Below are 26,097 nucleotides of genomic sequence, written 5' to 3'. Positions count from 1 at the left end.
GTTGGCCCACTGTCCTTGTGTCAGCAGAGGAACCCTTTTTGGTGCCATATAGAACCTTTTCCAAAAAGAAAATGTTCCTACACTACATTCTTAAAAAAGATTTTTTCTTCACGGGCCATATGAGGTGTAATTTCATGCGCACATGTTCTCCACATGGTGAAATATTTCTTCAGATTGATGGAGATTGTGTTGTATTATTACAAGTCAGACATTGAGTGGAAAAAGTTTTGGTGACTATTGACTTCCAGTGTTGTTAGCATCGCTAGCCTAGCAGCAGTTCTGAACTAACTTCTCCCTCAGGGTCACAGGGGGGTGCTGGAGCCTATCCCAGCGGTCATCGGGCGGAAGGCAGGATACACCCTGTGCGCCGCTGTGCCACCCTATATCACTCTGTATTATTCTGTATTTGATATATTTTACATATGTACAGACATTTATATCTGCGTATATCCAGATATACACATCTCAGATATACATCTGTATTTTTAAAATCATTATTCTTTATTCTATTTATTATATTTTAATTTACGTCTCCCTTTATAACGTGTGATTCACCAAGACAAACTCCTTGTATTTATCTGGTTCAGTTTTTAGTTTTTTTTTCTTCTTTTTTTCTCTGGAGACCACATCTCCAGAAGTACAGTAAGCTCCATATCACTCTGTTTATAACCATAAACTTGCAGGCTCTATGGTCAGAGAAGCCAGTCGTGAGCTCCTCTAATGGGAAAAGCTGATAAAGCTCTTGGGAAAATTATGGTGAATGATACCCAGATGTGAAGCAGTGAAGGGGCAGTGGGGAGGGAGGGATTTGGAACACAGCTACCCAGTGCACTGAACCGCACCCCGCCTCAAATGTAAGAGTAAGACGGGCAATTTCCAGTAAGGAGCTGCCAGACTTTGGGAAACATATTCAGTACCAGCGAGGACGTTTCTTACTTATAAGGTAGGAAAAATTAATTATTATAGCTTACTTAAAACGCATATGTTAGCAGAGAAAAATCTAGGACAGATTAGGCTCTGTAAACCAGCCTAAAATTGATCATAGGATTTAGCTCCGTTTAGCTTCTTTTTAAAATTTTCCGTTTGGACCGGAAAACTGGAATAAGAAGCTAAAGGCAGCGCAAGACACAAATTCGATAAAAAAAAACATGAAAAATGTGATTATAATATGGTTTTAACTTTACATTCATCAAGATATCGATTTCTTTTGCTTTGCTTGTCGGTCAATAATGGGAAAACAAACAGTGAATACTGATAAATGTGGTTGTGTGAGGCCAGAGCAGATGATGGGAGTTGGTCACCCTCCAAATTTACTACCTCAATCTTAAAAATCTTAATTTTCACTACAATAACATCACTACTAAGCCCCTAGAATATGTTAGTAACATTTTCTCACCCAACCCTGTCTCTCTTCTTTCTCTACTCTAAGGAGAACTGCACCGACTTTTCAAACGTTCTGCATAATTAAACGGTTAAGATGTAAACAGAGTCATTCAGAGTGGTTTGGTGTGAAATGCTCTGTTCTAGAGAAACTTAGAGTCACTGTCATTTGTTCACAGAGGTGGTGACAGGAACAAAGCGTCTACTTCTAAAAGCCCCCTTCCCAGAAAGTTATTATTGCAATGGTTATGAGCACACTGCCTTGTGTCTGAGACAGTTTTTTACGAGAAAGTTTTGTCCTTAAAAGGTAATTTTCAATCAGTCCATGGTGGGGGGATTTTTTCTCACAGGGTTCTGTGAGAAAAAAATAGTACCTGATTTAGATTTTCCACTATTTTATCATCATCAACATCCCATATAAACATCCTGTATCACTTCACGGATGGGTTAAATGTGGAGGTGGAATTTCCCTGTTTGTGGGAGTATCACTTAACTTAAAAAAGAGTGACATCCTAAAGCTCAGATATAATGGGCAAGATATTTTGACAATTAATTTTGTAATTCAATTGGTAGCTTTTAGGCAGACAAGTAATATGAAGTTTTATGTAAAACTGTACTGTTTGTGTGTGGTGTACAGTTCTAAACTATATCAAAAAATGACAATAAAAATAAAGAATGTCTTTTGGGCTTGTTACTTATTTCACCTTTTGCCTTTCATTATTGCTGAATTATAAGAAAGTATAGTATAAACTTGACAGTAAACATGAGCTAATAAGTTTGCGCTCACTGTTTTTTAATGTGAATTGTATATTGTGTAATATTGATGTTAGTCTTAAACAGTCTTTTTGGGGAAAGTGATCAATCGAACTCAGTTTAAAGTCTTTAACCACTTAACATAAAGTATCCATCTTTTATTACAGGATGGGGCAGCTGTGCCATTATACAGTGCTCTGTCTGGCTTTGATGGCAGTGCTGCACAGCACGTCAGCAGGAAGGAAAGGAGGATCTGTAGGCAGAAGAACCTCTTCCACAAAAACTACGTCTTCTTCATCATCTAGTAAAGGTACATCTTCATCCTCTGGTAAAAGCACATCTTCATCTGTAAAGCCAGCACAGGGATCCAAAACAAAGGACCATCGGTACCCAGCTGGTGGATACCCAGTGAGATCAGAAGGCCAGCCAGGTGGTTACCCGTCCATAGGCGGGGCTTATCCCAACTGGAACCCAAACAACAAGATCCTTAGTCCTCGGTATGGAGGTGGATTTGGGGGTGGGTATGGAGGTAACGGACATGGTTCCCCTTTTTCACATACGGTGCAGAGCATGGGTTACACTCCCTCATTGAAGTCCAAAGGTTTTGGGAAAAAGGCAGCGCTGGCAGCTGGAGCTGGTGCAATAGCAGGGATGGCGGTGGGTTACGGCCTGGGCCATGTCCCAAGGCCCCACTTCAGCTTCAGCAGTCCGAAAGAGGAGCATTACTACAACCATTACATGTACCAGCGCTACGGCACCAAATCAACCACCAAATCAACCACCAGATCAACCACCAGATCAACCAACAAAAACGACTACGGACAGGACAATGTATTCAAGCCCCCACAGGAGGCTCAGAGCTATGAGAAATACATGGACACATGCATGAACAGAACTGACCTCCTACGAGACCAGGACACAAAGGTGAGCCATGTCCAGAGAGATGATCTCATCTCTGGATCTTCTGCTCTTGCGTCTGGCACTCTGGAGAGAAGTGGCCCTGCAGAGCGTGGCATTAACTACATCCAAAGAAATGAATCCGCCCCTCAGTCTCCTGCTCTTGCTAATGGCACTCTTGAGACAACTGGCCCTGAGGAGAGTGGCACCAAGTCAGACATCCCAGTGCCTGCAGAGCTCCAGCAGATCGATGATGACATGGTAAGCATAATGGAGATTGGGTACCCTTCCCTCATCCAGCAGATGAAGGCTCAGAAGTGTGTGGAGCTGTATATAGTGTACTCTGAGAGCAACAAAGGCCAAAACGGATGCTCCTCCTCTGGCCCCCACCTACTTCTCACTACCATCATTATGGCCCTTAGCAGTGCCTTCCTGCTGCAGTGAAGTAGCACTGCCCTGCTCAAGCCTCACAGGGACTACAGTGCACAGTGTTTTTAAAAAACAGTTCTTGGGACTCACAAGATGGTCCACATTGTCACACTGCCACAACTCCTTATACACCTCAATCAAGCCATTAAGAACACCGAACACTGTGTTATGGGAACTTCTTAAGTCTGAACATATATTTTGTCTGTTTGGTCAGCATGACGACTTCAGTACGGACTGAATTTAGGACAGCAGCTGTCACAGAATAGAACACAGAACAGTTCCTGACATCATAATCTTATCATTAACTCCAGATAAGCAAAAAACAATATTACACAATAAGCATCCTAACTAGACTATCCATCCATCCATCCATTTTCTAAGCCGTTTCTCCGTCAGGGTCGCGGAGGGGTGCTGGAGCCTATACCAGCAGTCTTTGGGCGGAAGGCAGGATACACCCTGGACAGGTCGCCAGCCCATCGCAGGGCCTAACTAGACTAAATCTCCTAAATACTGTCCTTACTTTAACACAACCCCACTGGTGTTTGATTGTTTAATTAATGTTCATGTTAACCATTTCATGTAAGAACTTTATGTGAGGGAGCTTTTAGAGGTGGACATCTGTTTCCTATCAGCACCACTGTGCACAATTCTGACTTGTAAGTTTCTCTAGAATGGAACATTTCACATCAAACGACTCTGAACTTTTTTTCCATTTAATAATGCAGAAATCTTGACAAATTCCCTTTAGGCTACTTATTTTAATTCTAAGCCATGAATGGATTACTTTTACAGTCAGCACTTTATTACTTCAGGACTCTGTGTAGCCTTAAACATTCCATAGCTTACTGTGTTATTCAGCCAAAGATAAATACTGGTGAAGTATTAATTCACTTAAGGATAAATATTGATAAAAATTCTGTATACACAATGTTTATATACGTAAATATTAATCTCAGTACTGCTGTAGTGTGGCTAAAATACTATGCAAAATTTTATGCTATGCCTGAAGTTCCTCCCTCTTCTTCTCAAACTCTCAAGAAACTGTTGCACTTTCTTCAGTAATCACAGATTTGCACTGAAACTGTAATGAAGATATGCTGTTCGTATGTAACTCTGTACATACTGTAAGACTGCATGATTTCATCTGTCTTTACTCACTGTTTGACACTTTAGTGGTTGTCTTGTGTATTTATAGATAAACAGTATGTATAACTCAGACGGGCTGTTGTGGTAGTTGCATACATTTATTATTATGTGCACTGGGGTTTAGCCTGATTCATTCAGACTAGTTTCATAGCAGCACACTAAATATAATCTATGCCCAGAGCTAGCACACTAGCTATGAGATAAAGCACTAACCATGAAACAATGATACAATAACCATGCATAAAAGTATATGTAAAAACAGAATGCCTTGCATTGCGATAATTTAACAGTACGCTGCAATAGATTACAGTATGTTACAATACAATGTTATGATGCGTTATAATAAAATGTGACGTTATGATATGTTACTTAAGCAATAGCACACAAGAAGGACTGTGTTATTGCGAATAACATCACAGCTGTTATTTGGTCGAAGGCACGAGCCAAAGGCCTACTGACAATACTTTCTGCCAAAAAGTAGTTTCACAATAAATGAGTTGCTGCTATGCAACTATAATAATTCTCTGGCCCAGGGGTTTTTACAGCCCTGTTGTGGCTACACAGCAGGATCCGATTTTTAGGTAAAAATAAAATAAAAATCCTCCTTTGCAGCAAAATAAAGCAATAAACTTAAACACTAGAGTTAGTGTGTAATTGCTAATTCACCCTTTAACCTTGAAGATCAGTGCAAACTGCTGGTACCATAGCAACACAGACAACAGTGTCATCTAACTAGTAGCTAACGAAAAGGCAAAGAGAAAGATTTAATACAAACACTGATAATTTGGAGACAAATGGACTTATTTGCCTTTATAATTACTCCAGCTGGTTTTCTGATACATTTAATCTGCAGTGAAAGCTGTCAAACACTTAAAAGTCACGTTGTTCAAGTTTGTTGATTCAAATTAAATGGTGCAGAAGTTACATAATTTAATTTCGAAGACGCTGGTGAATGAGAAGCTGACTTCAGCCTCGTAAGAAGTCGAACGTTGAGAGAAACTATTCTAATTTTGAGGAAAAGTCTCCTGTCAGAGGTGTGAGAAAAGCAGCTATAGCTGAGCTAAAGCTTAAAGTTTTTTAAAAAGATTTTTTATATATTATAGTTTTTAGCCTATACTAGCAAATTAGAATGTAGTGACAAATTTACAGCCAAGATGATAAAATGGACATAAAATGTGTTTCCCAAGGTAGCTTGGTTTTGTTGAAAGGACAAATTGGTTCTTCTTAACATTTGGGTTGCAGGCCCTGTCCTGGCCTGTTGAGCCCTGTGTACAGTGCAAAATAACTGCTGATACCTTGAGGCTCACATTTTGTGGTACAGATAGAGCCACAGAGCTGTAGAAAAGCTGTAAAGCATTTTGTAGCCCATTCTGTTTGCTGCATTGTACTCTGTTTCTGGCCAGTTGTGCTCTGTTTCTGGCCAGTTGTGCTCTGTTTCTGGCCAGTTGTGCTCTGTTTCTGGCCAGTTCAAATAAATTGTATCAGGGTCTCATTTTGAATAAGCACAAATACAAAACAACTAAGGTTTGCTTTTATAAAGCTTGTCATTTTCTTAGTAAAGTGTCACTCGTTACTTGGCAATGCATCAGTGGAGTAATACAGTTTCTGTTGATAATTTTGATATCACTTCACTGAGAACAGGTCCTCAACCAATCAAATTGTAAGGTTGGAACTTGTATAAAATACGATTTGTTATGATATGATAGGCTACAGTATAGCGTGATATATACACATTACAATTTCATAGAATATGCTGTGATACATTATGGGACAATACACTATGTTACAATACAAAACAGTATGATGCGTAATAATACAATGAGATACGCTACAATATATGTTACAATACAATAATTTATAATGCATTATTTTACAATACCTTACAATACTTTGGATTCTTACATCCTTAATTAAAACCCTATAACCCATATTCCCATTGCAAAATCATGAATATATGTCCTGATATTTATGCCACTCAAGAATGGCTGCAGAACATTTTCATGAACCCCATTAAAAAACTGGACTTCTACTGCATATTTTAGGGAGTTTGCTTTACTAATAAATTGCATAAATTGTAAGGCTTTAATAACGTTCTTACAGTACAGTAAAAAAGTGAATATCTTTAGAAAAATCTTCATACGTCTGACAAGCCAGAAAATAAACTAATCACAGAAAATATCCTAAACCTAATCAAATCTTGACCTCTCTCTTTCTGTTTAAAGAAGTTAAAGAGGCCGAAACGAAGACCGTTGCCTTAGCAACATCACTTGGCTCTATTAGTGATGCTTTCACGGTTGCTAGGCAACCAGCTGCTTCACAGAAGGAAGGCCGAGAAGAGATGAGGAGGTAATAAGAGACATCAACAAACACAGCAGGACAGAAGAGCACTCAGCAGTGTTTATTCAGTCAGCGCACAGATCAATAAACATACAGAGGAATACAAAGTGCTCACGCGCAGCTTCAGAGATCACCATCCATAAGCTGAATAATCAATAAAAAACATTTCACTTCATCATTCTTCACAAACACAATGTAGGATATAATAATAATAATAATAATAATAAAAAATCTCAGCAGAAACGACTTTTAAAAACAGCCCTTACTATAAAGCACAGCACTGAGCAATTATGAAAAAAAAAACAACAAAGCAAAAAAACAGCAGAAGTAATTCACTGCCATGCTCACTGTGTACTATTCTGTACTAATTTGTTTACTTCTTTTAAGAGATATTTAAACCTGATAGGCTCCTTTTATGATTTCAAATGATGAGCAGATTAAAAATGAACTGTTTTTTGACTGACCACTGCTCAGTTCTCATCTTTCAACCACCACAAAAATAAGACATGTTTCTGGCATCAGTTTCTTAAGAAGAAATTTCTTCTTAACACCCACTCAGTATTCACTCTGGCATTCACCGGTGTTTTCTTATTTGGAATTTAGTCTAAGGTAAGAACAGAATCTACACACTCTGGAGCACAAAGGTGAGAACCGTTCTGGACTTTTAGAACACGTCATTAACCTGACGTAGACTTTTTTCTTGGGACCTTTCTTAGGAATACGTTTAAGAGCAAACTTAGGAAGATGTTGGAGAATGAGGCCCAGTTTTTCCATATTCTTCTCGATATCTAGTACCTTGCTTCATATTGACTGCATAGGCAGCATTTTAACAAAAAAATGTACCCGTTGTGAAAGCTTATTGAGAATTCTCACCAGTCTGCAGGTGACAGCCACTTCAGGTGTTATCATCACAACAGCTTTGAGAGCTTAAATTAGTAAATAATAGTCTACCTAATACAAAAATAGCCCACATAGCTTGGACAGTGAGTAGCTAGCTAATGACGTTTAGCAATCCACAACCCCAACATCCTAGAGCTAGCTAGCTCAGCAAGCACATTAGCTCAGCATTTCAAATGAATGCAACAGAGCTAGCATGCTAATTAAAATTATATGACCACTGACAGATATAAGTCACAAATAAAATGACAAAAACAGACTTTTACAACACAAGAAAAAGTTTGGCTAAAATAAATTATGTTGATGTTAGCCGTGTTAAAAAGAATGCTTGTTGTTGTGTTGCATTATTGAATATATGATGCCTTAAAATATGGGCAAAGTAAGACTTTATTCATGGTAGCTAAGACATCCCAGACAGTGAGCATATATCAGTCTGCTGGCTTAATAGACCACCCAGATTACTGTCCTGCATACAAGGACTAGTTTTTAGTCTCCTCAAATAGATTTCAAATGCACACAGACTTTTATTTTGGAAAATGAACAAAGATAAGTATTTAAAACCACTGAGAGAAAAAGTGACAGTTTAAAATAAACTGATTTTGAAAATGTTGTTGCCGTCACTGTGCTGGACTAAAATTATTTACTAAACTAATTTACAAAGGATAAGAAAGAAATGGAAGAAAAAATTGGACTGTAAGTGAAAAATGGAACAATTCAAAGTGTCATTTTGTTTTACACTCTGTTAAACCACCAGTAGGCCACACAGGAAACACTGAGCAAAAAGCCAGTGGGCTACCAGCTTTCAGAGGACTTTGACAGCCAACACTGAGTCATTGCACCTGGTAATCTTCACCCTAATGGGGGTGACTGTCTGGGGCCACATCTCGCCTAATCACTATAGCTTTAAATATTATTGCAGTTTTGTCTTTAGAGCGGCAGCTCAATGATCAAGAAAGCTTACAGAGATGTCCAATCAGTTTCAGCCCCACAGGAAGATGCTGAGTACAGCTCCAATCATTAGAAGTGTGTTCAGAGTTGGACCTGAGCTACTTCTGCCTCTGTAGTACCTCCCATCAGAACGGTTATAGTAGCCTGGTCCATCAGCATGGTAATACCGCCTGTCTTCTTCAGAGGAGTCTCCATCGTATCCATAACCATAGCCATAGCCGTACCTGGGTCTGCCCAGAGAGCCGAGGCCATAGCCGATAGCCGCCCCGCCGATTGCCCCGGCAGCAGCCGCCCCGGCCAGCTTCAGCCCCTGTTTGGAGGAGCCTTTGCTCTGAGTGGGGGGGCTCTTACCCCCCATTCCCACACCCTTACCTCGCCCCCCAAACACACCCCCCCGTTTACAGGAGGCCCAGGGGCACAAACAAGACACCAGCAACATCCACACAAACACCAATGGCAGCTTCTGACACCCTGGCATGACCTGATTTCACCTGCAGGAACACAGAGAGGTGAGTGGAGACATGGCCACTTTATCAGAAACCCCTCTCTCCACCTGGCTGGTGTACAGTTGGATTATACTTCATCATTTACTCATGTACAAAGTACATGGGTATTTCAAATACAGTGATCAGTAAGTGGAAGCACAAGGTAGGTGTTTCCAAGAAATTGACCAGTTAGTGGAAGTACAAAGTATGTATTTCTAATAAATTGGCCAGTATAGAATAGTCAGTCATAACAGTGAAATAATAATAGCAATAAAATTGTCCAACAATACTTGATCATCATGCATGCTGTAAATTTGTTGGACACTGGCATGTTATTGATTGTAGGGTATAATCTGATAATCTGGCACTGTGTGAGTTTCCAGCCTTCAGTTAATTGCACAATGCAGAAATTAATTTCCATTTCACTGTTTAATTTATTTAAACAGTCTTTAGTCAATCAGGAATATGGACTTAAGATTTAATGATCCTTATTATTGTAAAATAAATAAATGAATATATAAAGTTTGCTATATTGTTTATATATAAAATATATATATATAAACTGCTCACTCCTGTTTTTAATTCATTTTTTTGTGATGTCATAGTACATTTACCTGTATTGACCTATTCAGCCACCAGCAGTTTAGCTCTGCCTACTCAAACAGTTAAGAGGTTCTCATTCTGGACTGCTTTTGGAATCAGGCATAGACAATCAGAACTGGGCTCATTTACATATGTTAGTCTTAAAGACACTGTAATAAAAACAGCTTGAATAATTCTAAAGTTAGAAAAAGGTCCTGATAACGTAAAGGGGAAGTTCCAGTGATTTTTTAGAGTTGCTGCATAATTGACTGTATGAGTTGTAAACAGAGTGATTCAGGGTGGTTTGGTGTGAAATGGTTCAGATCTCTGCCATGACTACAACACAAATATAGACAATTTATTTACTATCCAAACCCACCAGTGAACCTACACATCTTCTGAGCTTTATATGAAATGTGGATGATGGGAAAATAGTGGAAAATCTAAAATGATATGTTTTCTTTGGGGACTACATTGTCTCACGGCACCCTGCATGTATCCCTCCACCATGAATAGATTTTCAGTTCTGAAAACTATCGGAAAACAGTGTCTCAGTCATCAGGCCGTGAATTCATAACCATTTCATGTAAAAACTTTTTACGTTTCACACCAAACCGCTCTGAACGACTCTGTTTACATCATAACCATTTAATTATGCAGGAGTTTTTGATAAATTGATCCATGTAAAGGCTACAGATAAATATTAATTATGTATATTGTTACTGGTTCTCATTATCAGGAGTTAAAGCTCTAAAATCAGTTTAAATTGGCAGATTGAGCCTCATTATGTATCCAGTCTCTCTCAGCAGAGTTTAACAATGACATGTTCCTCTCCTCACCAGCCATCACACAATTACAGTGTGGAGAGAGAGAGGCACGGGTGTTTCTCGCTCTAATGCACTTCAATACAGCACTGCTGACTGCCTGGAAACAAACAACACGAGCCGGCGTGCTATCTGTATCAGCTTCATCCAGAAAGAGCTCAAATGATGACCTCTCACTCATACAGTACATAATATATTTACTTACATAGACACGCCTCTCAAATGACCAATAATGGCCTCTGTTTGTCAAAGCTCTCATTAACTCTCTCCATTCAGACGAGAAAATATGAACGATTAGGTTCATTTATGTTCAAATGCACTTTGTGAGAAGCATCTGATTGGCTTTATTTCTCAGTAAACAGTCATAGTGTCTTGTTATCCTTCAGAATTACATGCAAATGTAGAGTAGTAGAGTACCATGGTCCTGCTGGCTCCCACCCTCCCAACCCCCCATGGTGGTCCATCTGTTGCTGCATACTGAGTAGGATCTTAAAATGCATTTGTTTTGGAATGTTAAAACTGATTTTAATCCATTTTCTACAATGTAATCAATAATAATAAATAAAATGACCAAAATACAACTTACAGCAATATACAACTATACAGCATTTGTGGTTTCACTGTATTTCTAAATGTAACACTGAATTGAAGCATGTTGAAATGTGAGATTTCATATTAATAATCATACTCATACATTACAATCGTACAAAGATGTGGGTTTTTTTTCATATAGAACCATGAACACTCAAAGAACCCTTTGCATGACTCAAGGGTTCTTTGCATGGTGAAAGGGTTCTTCCTGTAGATGGTTCCTTACTTCATGAACCATCTTTTTTAAGAGCAATAATAATCTATAATATTAGTAAATAGAGTAAGATAAATACTGAAAAGCAAAAATATTACAGTTTATATAAAATAACAAAACAATTAGAAATTCGAGAACAAAACATCATGATGCGCTGAATTATTTCCTAAATATCATAACAGCCACTGTAAGCTCACAGATTTGCTCCCCTAGTACTAAGAATGTCACGTTTTACATTCAGTTTGAGTCAAATTTAGTTGGAATCGGAGATTTTGTAGTAATATTTACATAATCTCTGATAATATATGAATTAGTTGACATAATAACAATGTTTACTTGTTTACAGATTATACTGAGACTATATAGATAAAATATTACAGTCTACATGAAATAACAGCACAGTTACAAATGAAAGAATATAAAAATAAGCAAAAAATGAATCATGATGCACTGAATTGTTCCCTAAAGAATCATAGTTGAACTGAATTGCTGTAGGGTGACAGAGCAACTCCTCTGATAGTGAATCTTACCTGCAGATGCTCTGATTCTGCTTCTTTCTCACTGTGATTACGAGCCGCTTTATGTAAATCCTCTCTACACGCTTGGTAACCAGCCTCCGGAGCTGTCAATCAACATGCAGCAGCCAATCACAAGCCAGCAGAACACCCACATGAGAACAATGATAGTGCTGTAGCAGAATGACTGCCTGGTACAAACTGCCTGCTTCTGTTTCTCGCTCAGCTCTGATGATGTTTGGGATATTGGGCGTATTGGGTGATGATCGTCAAACCATTTTCTCCTCCTCGGCTACGTTAGCACATCTGAGTTGCTATGGTAACATGATAAAGACATGGCTGCTGGACAAGGTGGTTAGATAAGACACTTTAGCTCGTTATGTAATGAAATGTAATCAGGAAATTGGCAAATTATTGTTCTAACAGTCTGAAAAGCAGCAGCAATTACACTGTTATTCAGGAGGAAGCTTTGAAGCTTTCAGTGTGACAGCATGCTCATCTCCACTGCAGGAGAAAAACACCAGCAATACTGAGAAAAATGATAAAAACATTTTATTAACAAGTGCTCTTATTGTACCATAGGCAAAAAGACATACATGACCATTTACAGCATAACACAGTCAACACAATTACTCTTCACATTATTAGGTGCTAATAAACAGGCACTAAAAAATATGCTAATGCCAATAAATGTACAAATCTCAGAGAAATGTAACTATCCAAATATATTCATATGTCTCTAAGAAATATACACTGCAAAAATATTTATCAACTGAAGAAATATATTTACACATATGTAAATTATATTTAGGCAAATATAGTCATACATTTGTAAGGAATACATTTATGCATATATATTTTTATACATCTGTAAGAAAAATATTTATTCAAATGTATTTATAAATCTGTACCAGCTTCTGTTTGGAGTAGTAGTTTGAGAACGACTGTATTCTGGGGTAAAATTAGAAAATGGCTGAAGCAGAGGCAAAAATGTATTTGAGTGATACTTCACTGAGCGGATTTTCACTTTTTGGGCAAAATATAAAATTTGCACAGCCCTCGTCTTAAATGTAGTCAATCGGCCAAGACGTGTATGGTGTCTGAAGTTTGCTTCTTTAGTTTCAGCACTGCTAGGAACTACGAGGCTAATGCTAGTGCTAACAAGCTTAGACTTTCAGTTAGCAACATGCTAATTGGCTCCCATTACTTGTTAGTTACATTAGCCTTGTAGCTTCAGTGCTAAAACAATAGAGGCCCATACGAGCTACAAGTCTTCCTCAAGAACCTCAGACACCAGACATGTGTTGGCTGATGGACTACAGTTGAGGTAAATGCGGGCCGGGGACTGGACAGCTTCAGAAGTTATCATTCTGGCTGACTTTAAGTGACATTAGAACAGACCGAATGTTCTAGAGATGTGAGAGAGATGAAAAGAGATGTAAATGATGTCCTTTTTGCTAGCAAACGGCCTTATCCGCCAACCGCTTCATGTGCATCTGAATCATACTGCGCAGATCACTGTACCTGCAACAGCACAGAGCACAGCATCATTTATAACATCACATTCATAATAAACTCTGATTAAACGTATAACTTATTTAATTATGAATAAATATTATTCTACTAGGGATTATTGAGTAACTGCTGTGAGTTATTCAGTATTTACTATGAATGACTCAGTAAGTACTATGAATTATTCAGTAACTACTATGAATTTTTTCAGTTTTTAATATAAAACTAATGTGTAAGCTCTGATGTGAATGATGTAAGTGCAGAGGATAAAAGCTAAGTAAGTGATAAAGCTCTGTCTGTGTCTCTGACAGTACAGTACTCTGAAGAGTGCAGCAGGAGACTGCTTACCTCTGTTTGAGTTTCTCCATCTCTCTGAGCTCTTCCTCCATCAGCTTATCAATGAAGCTCTGCAGCACAGGGATCTCCAGCTTGATGTACTGCGCCACCTGAAACATGCACACAGAGTCAGAGCGGGTCATTGGGCGAGTCAAGAGTGTTCCCAATGGGTTGGGAACTTTTTAAGTTGGTTACTGAGGGCTAATATAAAGGAGAGCGAGGCACTAACTACAACAGGGTAAAACTCCACGCAGACATTTTAATGTAAATGAGTGTTCATATTACCATGGCAACATCATCTGTGAACCGTGACAACAACCACTGATGTTTTGCAGATTCTGAATGTGATTGATATATCACTGCTGTCAGAACAAAAACTTGTAACTTTAAATTAATAACTTTACAGGAGAAATAAACAACCTACTTTACTTTTAATGTAAGTCAATGGAACCAGACCTTTTTTCCAAGTAATTTTGGGCTATTTTGTTTTTTTTATCCATTCATCATGAAAGTTACAAAAAATGTAAAGAGAAACAGGCATCTTCAAATTAAGGTTTTGTTTTCCAACAGCAGTGATATGTGAATTAAATAATAATTTTTTTTGTGGTATGTGCTGTTCAAAGTTAAATGTGTTAGAGTTTGAGCCTCTTTTCACAAATCATATATACAGAGATATTTTATATTTAGGCTGAAAAGTTAAAGTATGCTCAGTTCTGTCAACTAAAATGTTATTGTTGTGGTCCATTGAAACCAACTTTTAATATTAAATTAAAATGTACAAAAATGAATTAAAATTAAATGTGATATTACTGAAAAAAGGCTATATTTTCAAAGAAATTTTGATTAAAAGACTAAAACAAATAAATAATGTCCAATACATGCTGTCTCTACAGTGCAGGTCAGTTTGGGGGTGACACTGTTTAGAATGAGCGAATATCTTACGTCGTAGGTGACCTCCTCCACCTGGTCAACCTCCATGAGAAAGATCTTGCTGACTTGTTCACATGGACCCTGCAGAACCCGAATGGACAGCGGGTGGTCACCTCGCTTCAGCTGCACCCGCTCTGAACACAAAGAGAGCCACAGAACCATACAGTCAGTACAAACAGAACCATAGAACCATACAGTCAGTACAAACAGAACCATACAATCAGAAAAATACTGACTCTCAGAATTGTGCAGTCAGTACAAACAGACACACAGTACTGTCCAGTCAGTACTGGGAAAGTAAGTACAAACAGACTCTGAGAACTGTAGAGTTTGTACAATCAGAACCGCAGAAGCAGAAATAAATTGCATGGAAAAAGATTTGGCCAGACATTACTCTGAAAGTTTATTTAAAAACATTTGTAAATGTAAGTTTCGAATTCATGACATTTTCAATAAAACAGCAGAATATGCTATGTTCAGACTTTAAACACGATTTTATGAGTCAGGAGAAAAGACTGGCAGACTTTTGGCCAGACAGTAAAAAGAACAAAGCTCTGCCCACATGACTCCAGCAATAAGCAGCAGGTTCTCTTATAACATCTTCTAAAGGTATTAATGATGTATTTAAAGAATTCTATGAGAACCTGTATAGATCATCTGGTGCTTTAAATGAGGTATCAGTCCAAGATTTTTTCTCAGACATAAATCTTCCAACTTTATTTTCTGATCAGGCGGCTCTTCTTGATGCACCAATAACCAAAGAAGAGGTTAAAACTGCCATCTTAGCCATGAATACAGGGAAATCACCAGGAATGGATGGGTTTCCTGTGGAGTACTATAAGGAATATATTGATATAATTACTCCAATACTGACAAATGTGTTTCAGGAGGCCTTTCAAAGAGGCTCACTTCCACCATCTTTTAATGAAGCACTCATCTCTCTGATACCTAAGAAAGGAAAAGATCATACAGACCCGGCTAATTTTAGACCAATCAGCCTCATCAGTGTAGATAGGAAGATACTGGCTAAGGTACTGGCCCTAAGATTGGAAACAGTCTTACCACACATTATACATATAGACCAAGTAGGCTTTATAGAGGATAGGTCTTCTACTGATAATTTGAGAAGACTCATGCACTTAATGTGGTTAAATGCCTCTAGCGCAGTGCCAGTGGCTGCTGTCTCACTTGATGCTGAGAAGACCTTCGATAGGGTTGAGTGGGGTTTCTTACACTCGGCTCTGGTGAGGTTTGGTTTTAGTTCTGGTTTTGCAAAATGGATAATAATATAGAGTAACCCCAAAGCGGACTGCTGCGATAGGCTCCAGCACCCCCCCTGACGGCTTAGAAAATGGATGGATGGATGGATGGATGGAACCCTAAAGCGTCAGTTTTGACAAACTTCGCCTCTTTTGGATCTTTCTAGAGGAACGCGACAGGGATGCTTGACCCTTGTCGCCTCTTTTGTTTACAATTGCGCTGGAACCCCTAGGGGTGGCCATAAGAGCAAATCCGGCCATCAGAGGAGTGGATGGTGGTGGGAGTGAACATAAGCTAATGCTTTTCTTGACTAGTGATCCCCAAAATTCTTTACCTGCACTAATGGACACTACTGATACATACTCTAGGTTGTCTGGCTACCAAATTAATTGGACCAAATCAGAGGCAATGCCTACACCCACAAATAATAAAACAGTATAATTTTAGATGGATTCCTAAAGGCATGATTTATCTGGGCATTAAATTTACCTCAGAGCTAGGTGAAATGGCAACACTGAACTTTGAGCATCTCTTTCAAACATTAAAACAAACTTGGGTAAATGGGGAAAGTTAAACCTGAGTCTTTGGGGGAAGATAAATGTTATTAAAATGGTAATAACACTACAATTTGACTATATATCTATGATGTTGCCACTTAGTAACATTTTTAAACAATATGAAAGTGTAATCAGAGAATTTCTATGGGCAGGGAGGAAGCCCAGATTTAAATGGAGTAAAATGTGTGCGTCCACAGAGAACGGAGGGCTTGGTCTCCCAGATGTTAGGCTATATATTTTGTCATTTGAGATGGCTAAGATAATTAACCACTGGAGGGGAACGGTGCCTAGTTTAGTGTGGGCTAATACAGAGAAAAACCTGGCAGCACCATTCCATCCAATTAATGTGCTATGCCAATGTTTAAAAAGTAAAGGGAAAGAGGTAAACCCAGTCACTAAGCATTCACAAGAGGTCTAGACAAAGGTCCATAAATTGCATAAGATTTCACACTAAAACCAACCTTATGCTTCACTCTGGCTCAACCCAGAGGTGAAGATTGAGAAGCAGAAAGTGTTTTGGAAAAGATGGTTGGACAAGTGTATACACACTGTAAATGAGCTCTATAAAGAAGGGACATTCATGTCATTTACTGAACTTGAAGATTTCTGGAAATATTTACAAATTAGACATTGCATAATTAAAACGTTTCAGTCAGACAGACTAGCCAATCCAATTGTTGACTATCTAGATAACCCTTTTAACCATAAGGCATCAATATTTTATAAAAACTCAATTTATTTAATTAGTAGCATATGTGATCATTTAAGAATAATTTAGCAGAGAGACCTTAAGTGTGGAATTAATGAGGATGCCTGGGGTCAAATCATAGCACAAAATGGCAAATATGTCAGAGAAGCTAGAGGGAAATTTATCCAACATAAAATTCGGCACCGGTATTATTGGACACTGGGAATTTGGGATTATTTTATGGAATATCTCACTTCTGACTAACAGCGTGATTATGAGACAAGAACTAAGACATGTTTGTATCTTTTTGATAAGTGGCCTTCCTTCCTCTGTTTTCTATATGATGTACCATACAAGCTTTTGTTTACTGTGTTTAAATAAAAGACATTAATTACAAAAAAAAAACAATCAGAACCGCAGAACTGTACAGTCAGTACACACACTCAGAACCGTACAGTCAGTACAAACAGACAAACAGAACCATACAGTTGGTACAAAAAGACACACAGTACCGTCCAGTCAGTAGAAACAGACACACAGAACTGAACGCTTAGTACAAGCAGAACTGCAAAAGTCAGTACAGACATGCAGAACCATACAGTCAGTTCTGAGACGGGTTTCAATTGTATAAGGAGGGGTTTTGGTTGTACTGGGAGGAGTTTCAGATGTACTCTGAGAGGTTTTGGTTGTATTGGGAGGAGTGTTAGTTGTACTGGGAAGACTATTTGAACAGAGAGGAATTTAGGTTGTACTGGGAGGGGTTTTGGTTGTACTAGGGGGAGCTTTGGTTCTATTGGGAGGAGTTTCAGTTGCATTGGGAGGGGTTTTGGTTGTATTGAGAGGAGTTTTAGTTGTATTGAAAGGAGTTTTGGTTGTATTGAGAGGAGTTTTAGTTGTATTGAAAGGAGTTTTGGTTGTACTATGAGGAGTTCTGGTTGTACTGAGAGAGGTTTTGACTGTTTTGGTCCTACTGATAGGAGTTTGGGTTGTTGAATGTGTTTTTGAGAGATTCATTTGTTTATGCTGCTATAACATGTGGCTAAAATGTGTCTCAGTCCAGCTAAAGAGGTTTGAGTGATCAGATGTGTATCTGGTTTAAATGTGTCTTGGCTGTGTTTACACATTTTTTGTGCTCTCATCCAGATATAATCTTGATACTCAAGAGGCATAAAGTGACCAGGTGTAAACAGGGTCTTTGATATGTCAGCAGGTTTAACACACAGTCATTGACTTATTCACCAAATGTGATATCCAGTTTTCAGTTCACTGTGTTATACGTGTGGAATGTCTAACCTGATATCAATACAATGTCCAAAATAAGGGCGTTTTTGATATTAGTGAATTATGACTACAGAGCTCCTCGTATTATTTCCACAGATCCAGAACCCACCTCCACTGGTGTGCAGGAGGAAAAGACTGAAGTCCTCAGGACTGTTCTCAATCTTAAACTTGTTGAGCAGCACTCGCAGCACCTGCGCCGTCGTCATGGAGCTGTTGATGCGGACGTTTGTGACGGAACCAAATGCTGGAGTGAAAACCGCTGTCTGATAAAACAAAGCAGAGAAACAGAAGAAGCTGTTAAAATAACCACACTGTAATGCACGTTTACAGATAACAGTGAGTCATACATTATTAGAAACCACATAATCTAATCTAGATCACACAGTCTATCAGTGATACTGAACAACTCCACAAAGCTTGCGGCAAGCATGTGATTACTTGGTTGGTATAAGCCTCCATTACGTATTAGCTACATTAGTGTCGTAGCTCCAGTGCGCAAACTAAAAAAGCAAACCTCAGACACTAAACATGACTTGACTGAGTGTCTACACTTGGGTGAAGGGGGGAGACATTGTGTCAACTATGTCTTTAAGGTGGGTATCATGGTATATAAAAATGTGGCAATTTAAAGGGAAACTTCATTGATTTTTCAAAATTTTTCCATAATTAAGTGGTTAAGATGTAAACAAGTCATTCAGAGTGGTTTGGTGTTTTGCTGTTCTAGAGAAACATACCGAGTCAGAATTGTTCACAGTGGTGGTAACAGGAATCAGATGTCCACCTCTAAAAGCTCCCTCACAGAAAGTTATTATATGATTACATGGTCATGAATACACTGTCTGATGTCTGGGACATTGTTTTATGTTTAGTTTTGAGAAGATTCTGGCCTAAAAAACACTCTGAATCACTCTGATTACATCTTAAACACTCAACTATGCTGAAACTTTGAAAAATCTGAGGAACTGCCTGAAAAAACAGACATTTTGAAGATCATTTTGTAACAGGAAACCTTGTGGTTGTAGTAGTGGCCATTGAAGGAACATCTGTGTCTCCTGATTCGCCGCTGGTTACCAAGTGCTGTCCGTCCACCGAGTCTCCTCCCACTCACATCACTCCTTGTCCTCTGCAGGTGTGCAGACTCCTCCTCCTCACCTGTGACAAAACACACAGATATAACCAATCAAATCCATCACTCCAACAGCCAATCAAATCCATCACTCCAGCAGTCAGTCAAATCTATCACTTCAACACCCAATCAAATCCATTGCTTCAACAGCCAATCAAATCCATCATTCCAACAGCCAATCACTTCAACTATCTATCTATCTATCTATCTATCTATATATCTATCTATCTATCTATCTATCTATATGAGAGAACTCGCCTGTCTCTCCTGCTGTCTCTGTACCTTGTTCTGATTGGTCTGCAGGCTCTGTGACCTCAATAGTAGGCGGAACAAGTTTCTTCCTCTGTTTTCTGTTAAAGGGGATGAATTTGTTGACAGTGGTTATTAAAATAGCATTATGGGTTTGTATTGAATTGTATTGTATTGAAGGGCTTCTGTGAAAGTCTTCGTACTCAGACTCTGCTGTGTTTGCGTAACGTCCTGAGAGAAAAGGAGCCGGTTTGATTGGCTCTTTGCCATCTTGCATCTGTAATCTGATTGGTCTCCGCAGCCCCCAGAATATGTTGAGCAGCCCCTCAATAATCAGCTCTCCTTCCTCCTGTGTTAGCCACAAAAGACCACACAACACCATTACATCATATATATGCATATGTACACACACTGCCATTCAAAATTTGCATGAATGTATTACCAATTTGTTCACAAACGAAAGTAGGCAGTGACTGTGATCTGCAACTTCACATTATTCACATTATTATCAGTGAGCTCTAAATAAAAATCTAGAAATGTTAGATGTGTCCAGAGTGATGAAAAGAGCTGCAGAAGAATTTCTAAACTGCTGTAGAAGATAGAGAGTAAAGTTTAAATGTATGACAGATAGCAAAAAAATAATAACTGGGCATCATTTATGCTTTTTATTTCTTTTTTCACAGTATTGTGGAAATTTTGAACAAAACATTTAAAGTACCTTTTGCTGAATAGTTATGATTATTAATTGTATTATAATGCCATTATTGTGTGCAAAAAATGTTAAAACTGTGATTTCATATCTACGTACAGGAGAACTCAAAACTATTTTCTATTATTTAGAGTCATCTTGGAGCATTTCTACTGATAAATTCACCATGAAATCACACAGTCTGAAGAACTTTTGGTTTTTTAAATGAAGTAATAAAACGAGTGGAGTTCGGAAGTTTTGATAAGACTATGAGTAACCGTGGGAATAAATATACAAACAAAATGAAAAATAAAATGTAAATAAAGTGCAGTAAAGACTCTTCAGTAATGCAGATGGCAGAATCATGTCTGTGAGTATGTCAGCATAACTGAGGAAAAGTGTATAAATGAGAGTAACTGTGTGCAACTTAGTGTAACTGCGTACTGACCTCTCTGTGGCGCAGCTGCAGAGCCTCTCCTCTATAGTAAAGGTTGTAGGTTTTGAGGTTTGAGAGTAAAGCCTTCCTGAAAAGGAAACCACAGAGTTTTTAGACCAGAACAGAGATGGATTTACTCAGAAGGTTTCACACCAAAACATTTCAGTTAAAAGTGAAGAGAGGACAGATGTGAGCTGGGACGTACTTGCTGATGTACTTGTTTTCTCCAATCTGCACCTGATCTAGATTCACACTAGCCATCATCTGCACGAAGAACCTCTACAGAATTGATTAAAAGGAGAGGAGAAAAGAGAAAAGAGGAGAAAAGAGGTGAGGAGAAGTGAAGAGAAAAAAGGAGAAGAGAGGAGGGGAGGAGAGAAGAGAAGAAAAGAGAAGAGGAGAGCAGAAGAGAAGAGAGGAGAGGAGGAGAGAAGAAAACAAAAGAGAAGAGGAGAGGAGAAGAGAGGAGAAGAGGAAAGAAGTGAAGAGGTGAGAAGAGAGGAGAAGAGAAGAGAAGAGAGGAAAAGAGAAGAGAGGAGAAGAGAAGAGAAGACAAGAGAAGAGAAGAGAAGAGGAGAAGAGAAACAGTAGATGAGTTCAGACAGAGCACTGGACTCTGTGTTAATGTGCACAGTCTTATGATTTGCTTCATGATTCTAAAAAGCTTTAGGCCAAATGTTCAACCTTTCCAGAAATAAACCAGAAAAGAGAACAACATACAGCACAGCATCACCACCAAATGGCCATAACCAGCCAAACACTTGTGCACTGAATCTGTGTTTTTAGAGGATAAATATGCAAACACAGAATAGACTGACTGCAGTGTGATATACTTTAATAAAACAACTGAATCTCAACAACACAGAATGCAGTGAGTGGTTTATTAAAGTCTCTGCCCTGTAATGTTAGTGCCTCATTACCAAAGCATGCTGAACTCCATTAAACCACTAAAGACTGCGTTTAGACATGCGATAGGTTCTTGTCAATACTTTTTGGTAACACTTCTGTACACACTAGAACCATGAACACTCAAAGAACCTTTAGCGTGATAAAATGGTTCTTTAGACTGGTGATACATAACTGCATATATCTGTAACACCAAATGATGTCACTGTAGAACACTCTTAAAAAAGATGGTTCTTCAAGGGTCTTTAGTAAAGACAGTGGTTATATATACAACCACGAACACTCAAAGAACCCTTTGCATAATTGATTAATTCTTTGCAACACGAATGGATTCTTCAGATTGAAGGAGAATGTGCTGTAGATCATTCTACATGAAATCTGAAACTGCATCACTACTTCGTTACACAAGTGGTCGCACTGCACTGCAAAAATGATTTCTTGGCAAGTAAAAACTTCTTAAATCTAGTCAATATATCATAATATAATATTGAGATTGCTGTACAATAACATGAGATCATGTAGCTTATTTCTAGACATGTTTAACGTACGCAGTTTTATCTAATTTAAGTGTCTTATTCCACTGGCAGATGATCAGACTTGTTACAAGCACTATTTTTGAAACAGTAAAATGATCAGCCAATGGAAAAGACAACACCCAGATCTGAAGAGGATATAGAGCCACTGCAGGCCTGCTGGCAGTAAAGCTGGCATTCTCAGCATTTTCTGGCCAGCTCACTGGTAGCTCAGCAGTGTGCTAAACAAAATGCCACTTTTAAATGCTCATTTTCCACTCACAGTCCAATTTACAGATTTTTCCCTCGTTACTCTCCTTCATTATCCTTTATAAATTAGTTTGGTACATTATTTTGACTGGATATACAGCTTACCTAGCACAGCATTAGCAACAGCATTGTTAACAAAATCATTGTATATCAGGTCTAGTGATTCATTATTGTTTTCCTCTCAACTGTTTGTACCATGTGTCTTAGTACATTTTCCAAAATAAAATTCACTGTGCACTTCAATTATGTTTGGGGGGTGGGGGGTTAAAAGTAATTAGACCTTGTGTGCAGGCCAGTAATCTGGGTGGGCTGAGGGCGGACCAGCAGTGGCTCACTTTCTGGAAACAAGCAAAAATGTATATAAATAGGTCGAATAATCTTATAATATTCTCACAACATCTCAATATAACACTTAATCATACTGACTAGATTTCAGATGTTTTCACTTTACCAGTTCACCGTTTTTTGGCAGCGTGAGGAGTGAGGAGCGGATAGGATTGGAACATGCCCTTGGCTAGGCTTGCAAGCTAAGCTAATTGGCTAGTTAGCAAACTGCAATACATAACGGTTTTTGAAATGTCTGAGCATCATGTGAATGATTTGTGTGAAGAACTGCTTTGTCTGGCTTTAAGGTTCGCTTTATTGCATTTCTAATTTGTTATTGCTACCTGTGTAGCCTTTAGCTTGCTGACTAGCAAGCTAGCTGAGTAAAGTAGCGATGAAGTAACAGCAGTCATGTAGTAGTTTGAGGTAGTAGTTTATAATCTATAATAAACAGAGCAAATCGAATGCTATAGTTTTGAAATACCTTTTTAAGTATTTGATTGCTGTGGCTTATAAACAGATTTGTCTCACATTTTTTCAGGTTTGAAAGGAAAATGGGTCCGATTGCAACGATTTCTGGGCAACGTCTGTTGCTGAAGTCAACAACTGTGTTCATTCAATACTTCACCCCTCCAAGGACTCATCTAATAAACTTTACTTAAGCTAATAAGGTAAGGGAATCTTCCTTACACAGTCAGAAAGGCACAGCGCAGATACACTTATTACTCAGGTTCAAACAATGTAAACGTTACCTCAAAGGCACAACAGTGGTCCTTTAAAACAGAACAGTGAAATAAAAAGCCTGGAGTCGAGACGGGGTGTGTGGAGTCAGTACACCTTAGAAAATATCATTTCAGAGGATTATGGTACATTTATGTTTGCAGACTAAAGGTATTGAGATGTACCCTTGAGGGAACCACCCCCAGTGACAAGGGGGCACTGCCAAAGTGACAGTTTAGTACCTTTATTTCTGTAATCTACACTCTCAGCAAAATAGGCCTCTATATAGAGCATTGTTAAATGGCCATTATCCTGCAAGAAATGGTATCGTGGCAAGAGAAAACATCTTAAATGCTGTGAGATTGTTGTAGAAATTAGAATACTATATAATTTATTTCCATAAAGTTTCATGTGTTTAAGTAATTTTATCTCATGGTAGTGTCTTATTCCGCTGGCAGATCATTTTACTTGTTTTGAGCATTATTTTCTGAAATAGTCAAAATGAGCTGCATTATTTTTCAAAACAATTAGAGTGCTCTGCCAATGGAATGACATTTTATTAAGACAGAATTACTTAAAACAAGTAAAACCATATAGAAACAGGTTGAATAATCCTATAACTTTCTCATGACAATCGTATAATGAGAAATATAAGCTATATCGACCACATAAAATATTTTTCACTTACTAAGATATCATTTTTTGCAGTGTTGTTTTTAATTGTAGGTCCATATTTGACATTTGAAAGGTTTCATATACCAAAAACATACTTCATTTATAAACATACTTTATTTATATGACCATTTTCTAACCTTTCTGTATCTCTAGAACAAAACAGTGTTTTGATTGTGCCTTTGAGGCTGATATATGTAAATGAGCTCTGCTCTGATTGACTGTCTTGTCAATTATTTGGACCGGGGAGAAAACTGTTTAACAACTGCTTGAATATGCTACATTCAACTCTTGTTTTTTCCATGATGTGGGAAAAAACAGAGGCTCTTCAAGGATTTTTTTAGTTTAGACAACGGTTCTATGCAGACATGACAGCCCAAAGAACCACTGGAATGTTTAAAGGGTTCTTTGAGTGGATACTGAAGAAACTGTTACATTTCCACTGTGAACAACACAAAGGGTTCCGCTGTGGTATTATACAGAACCCTTTTTGCTTAGATTGGACCATGAAAAAAGTTCCATAACTTGATATCATACTGAAACGCGTTATTGTCCTATACAGAACCATTTTAAAGTTATTAGAACTACTATATACAATGTCATGGAAGGTATACACACATGGAAGGTAACTCTTGCCTTTACTAAAGAACCCTGAAGAGCAAACCCTGAACATCAGTAAGAGATGCAGCAGAAGACTTTGAAGAGCAGAGCTGGACGAGGAAAATGAAGAAGCAGGTGACTTACTGTTTCAGACAGGTACAGCAGTGTCAGAACCTGAGCTGAAGAACGGATCTGTGAGGAAGAGAACGTGCAAGTATGTGTTGAAAGGCTGAAGGAACTCGTGGCCCCTCCCTGAGAAGTGCTCACACAGGAAGTTGAGGCTATTTTTTTCACTTGCTTGTGGACTTCCTGTCAGCAGCAGTGGAGTTTAACAGAGATGCACTGATAGCTCAGAGCATGACTGCAGAACATCTGCTAATTACCAACACAGTCATCCAGAGAGCAGCTACACACACTGAACAGCCTGCAGGCAGGAAACAGTGCATTCACATTCAGAGCAGCTAAAACAACTGAACTCAGAAACATTTAGATCTTTAGGCCAGTGTTTTGGGTGTCACTCATAGCAATTGGTATCATCCAGCTTCCATTCATTACCCACTTTATTAGAAACACCTACTTTGTGCTTCCACTAACTGGCCACTTTATTAGAAACACCTACTTTGTGCTTCCACTAACTGGCCACTTTATTAGAAACACCTACCTTGTGCTTCCACTAACTGGCCACTTTATTAGAAACACCCACCTTGTGCTTCTACTAACTGTCCTCTTTATTAGAAACACCTACCTTGTGCTTCCACTCACTGGCCACTTTATTAGAAACACCTACCTTGTGCTTCCACTCACTGGCCACTTTATTAGAAACACCCACCTTGTGCTTCTACTAACTGGCCACTTTATTAGAAACAACTACCTTGTGCTTCCACTCACTGGCCACTTTATTAGAAACACCCACCTTGTGCTTCCACTCACTGGTCACACACGAGGCTCTGAGCAAACACTGGGACGTCGGCACCGTAGTAATTCACGCAGGGGTGGATGACATCTCATCCCGTCAGAGCGAAGTCCTGAAGG

General features: G+C 38.6%; 2 protein-coding genes across 4 annotated transcripts; one reads left to right on the top strand and one right to left on the bottom strand.

Moving 5' to 3' along the window:
- Positions 1-873: 873 nt before the first annotated feature.
- prnpb (prion protein b) lies at positions 874-3,781 on the top strand. The gene is made up of 2 exons (XM_017718896.2): positions 874-943; positions 2,301-3,781. The coding sequence occupies exon 2, from the start codon at positions 2,302-2,304 to the stop codon at positions 3,472-3,474; it is 1,173 nt and encodes a 390-aa protein (XP_017574385.1). The 5' UTR covers positions 874-943; position 2,301; the 3' UTR covers positions 3,475-3,781.
- Positions 3,782-12,532: 8,751 nt separating this feature from the next.
- Positions 12,533-25,291, bottom strand: rassf2b (Ras association domain family member 2b). Of its 3 annotated transcripts, XM_017718874.2 has the most exons (11): positions 25,210-25,245; positions 23,030-23,087; positions 21,267-21,340; positions 21,074-21,149; positions 20,141-20,286; positions 19,947-20,038; positions 19,572-19,714; positions 18,672-18,825; positions 14,789-14,910; positions 13,859-13,956; positions 12,533-13,522 (listed from the first exon to the last, which is right to left on the bottom strand). In XM_017718874.2, the coding sequence occupies exons 3-11, from the start codon at positions 21,323-21,325 to the stop codon at positions 13,456-13,458; spliced, it is 957 nt and encodes a 318-aa protein (XP_017574363.1). In that variant the 5' UTR covers positions 21,326-21,340; positions 23,030-23,087; positions 25,210-25,245; the 3' UTR covers positions 12,533-13,455. The 3 variants fall into 3 exon arrangements, with proteins under 3 accessions (XP_017574363.1, XP_017574362.1, XP_017574364.1); XM_017718873.1 differs by lacking the exon at positions 23,030-23,087 and having other exon boundaries at positions 25,210-25,291; XM_017718875.1 differs by lacking the exon at positions 23,030-23,087 and having other exon boundaries at positions 19,971-20,038; positions 25,210-25,291.
- Positions 25,292-26,097: the final 806 nt, after the last annotated feature.

Source organism: Pygocentrus nattereri, chromosome 18, assembly GCF_015220715.1.
Source record: "Pygocentrus nattereri isolate fPygNat1 chromosome 18, fPygNat1.pri, whole genome shotgun sequence".
In the NCBI taxonomy this organism is placed as follows: domain Eukaryota; kingdom Metazoa; phylum Chordata; class Actinopteri; order Characiformes; family Serrasalmidae; genus Pygocentrus; species Pygocentrus nattereri.
Note: the sequence above shows the minus strand (reverse complement) of the source record. Positions and strands in the feature narration are given on the sequence as shown.

Bases quoted from the DNA above. Each gene is read 5' to 3' on its own strand.
- prnpb (XM_017718896.2), top strand. From the start codon at position 2,302: ATGGGGCAGCTGTGCCATTATACAGTGCTCTGTCTGGCTTTGATGGCA.
- rassf2b (XM_017718873.1), bottom strand. From the start codon at position 21,325: ATGATGGCTAGTGTGAATCTAGATCAGGTGCAGATTGGAGAAAACAAG. The intron at 20,287-21,073 runs GTCAGTACGCAG...TGGCTAACACAG, and splicing joins TGCAGCTGCGCCACAGAGAG to GAGGAAGGAGAGCTGATTAT. The intron at 20,039-20,140 runs GTACGAAGACTT...CCCCTTTAACAG, and splicing joins GCAAACACAGCAGAGTCTGA to AAAACAGAGGAAGAAACTTG.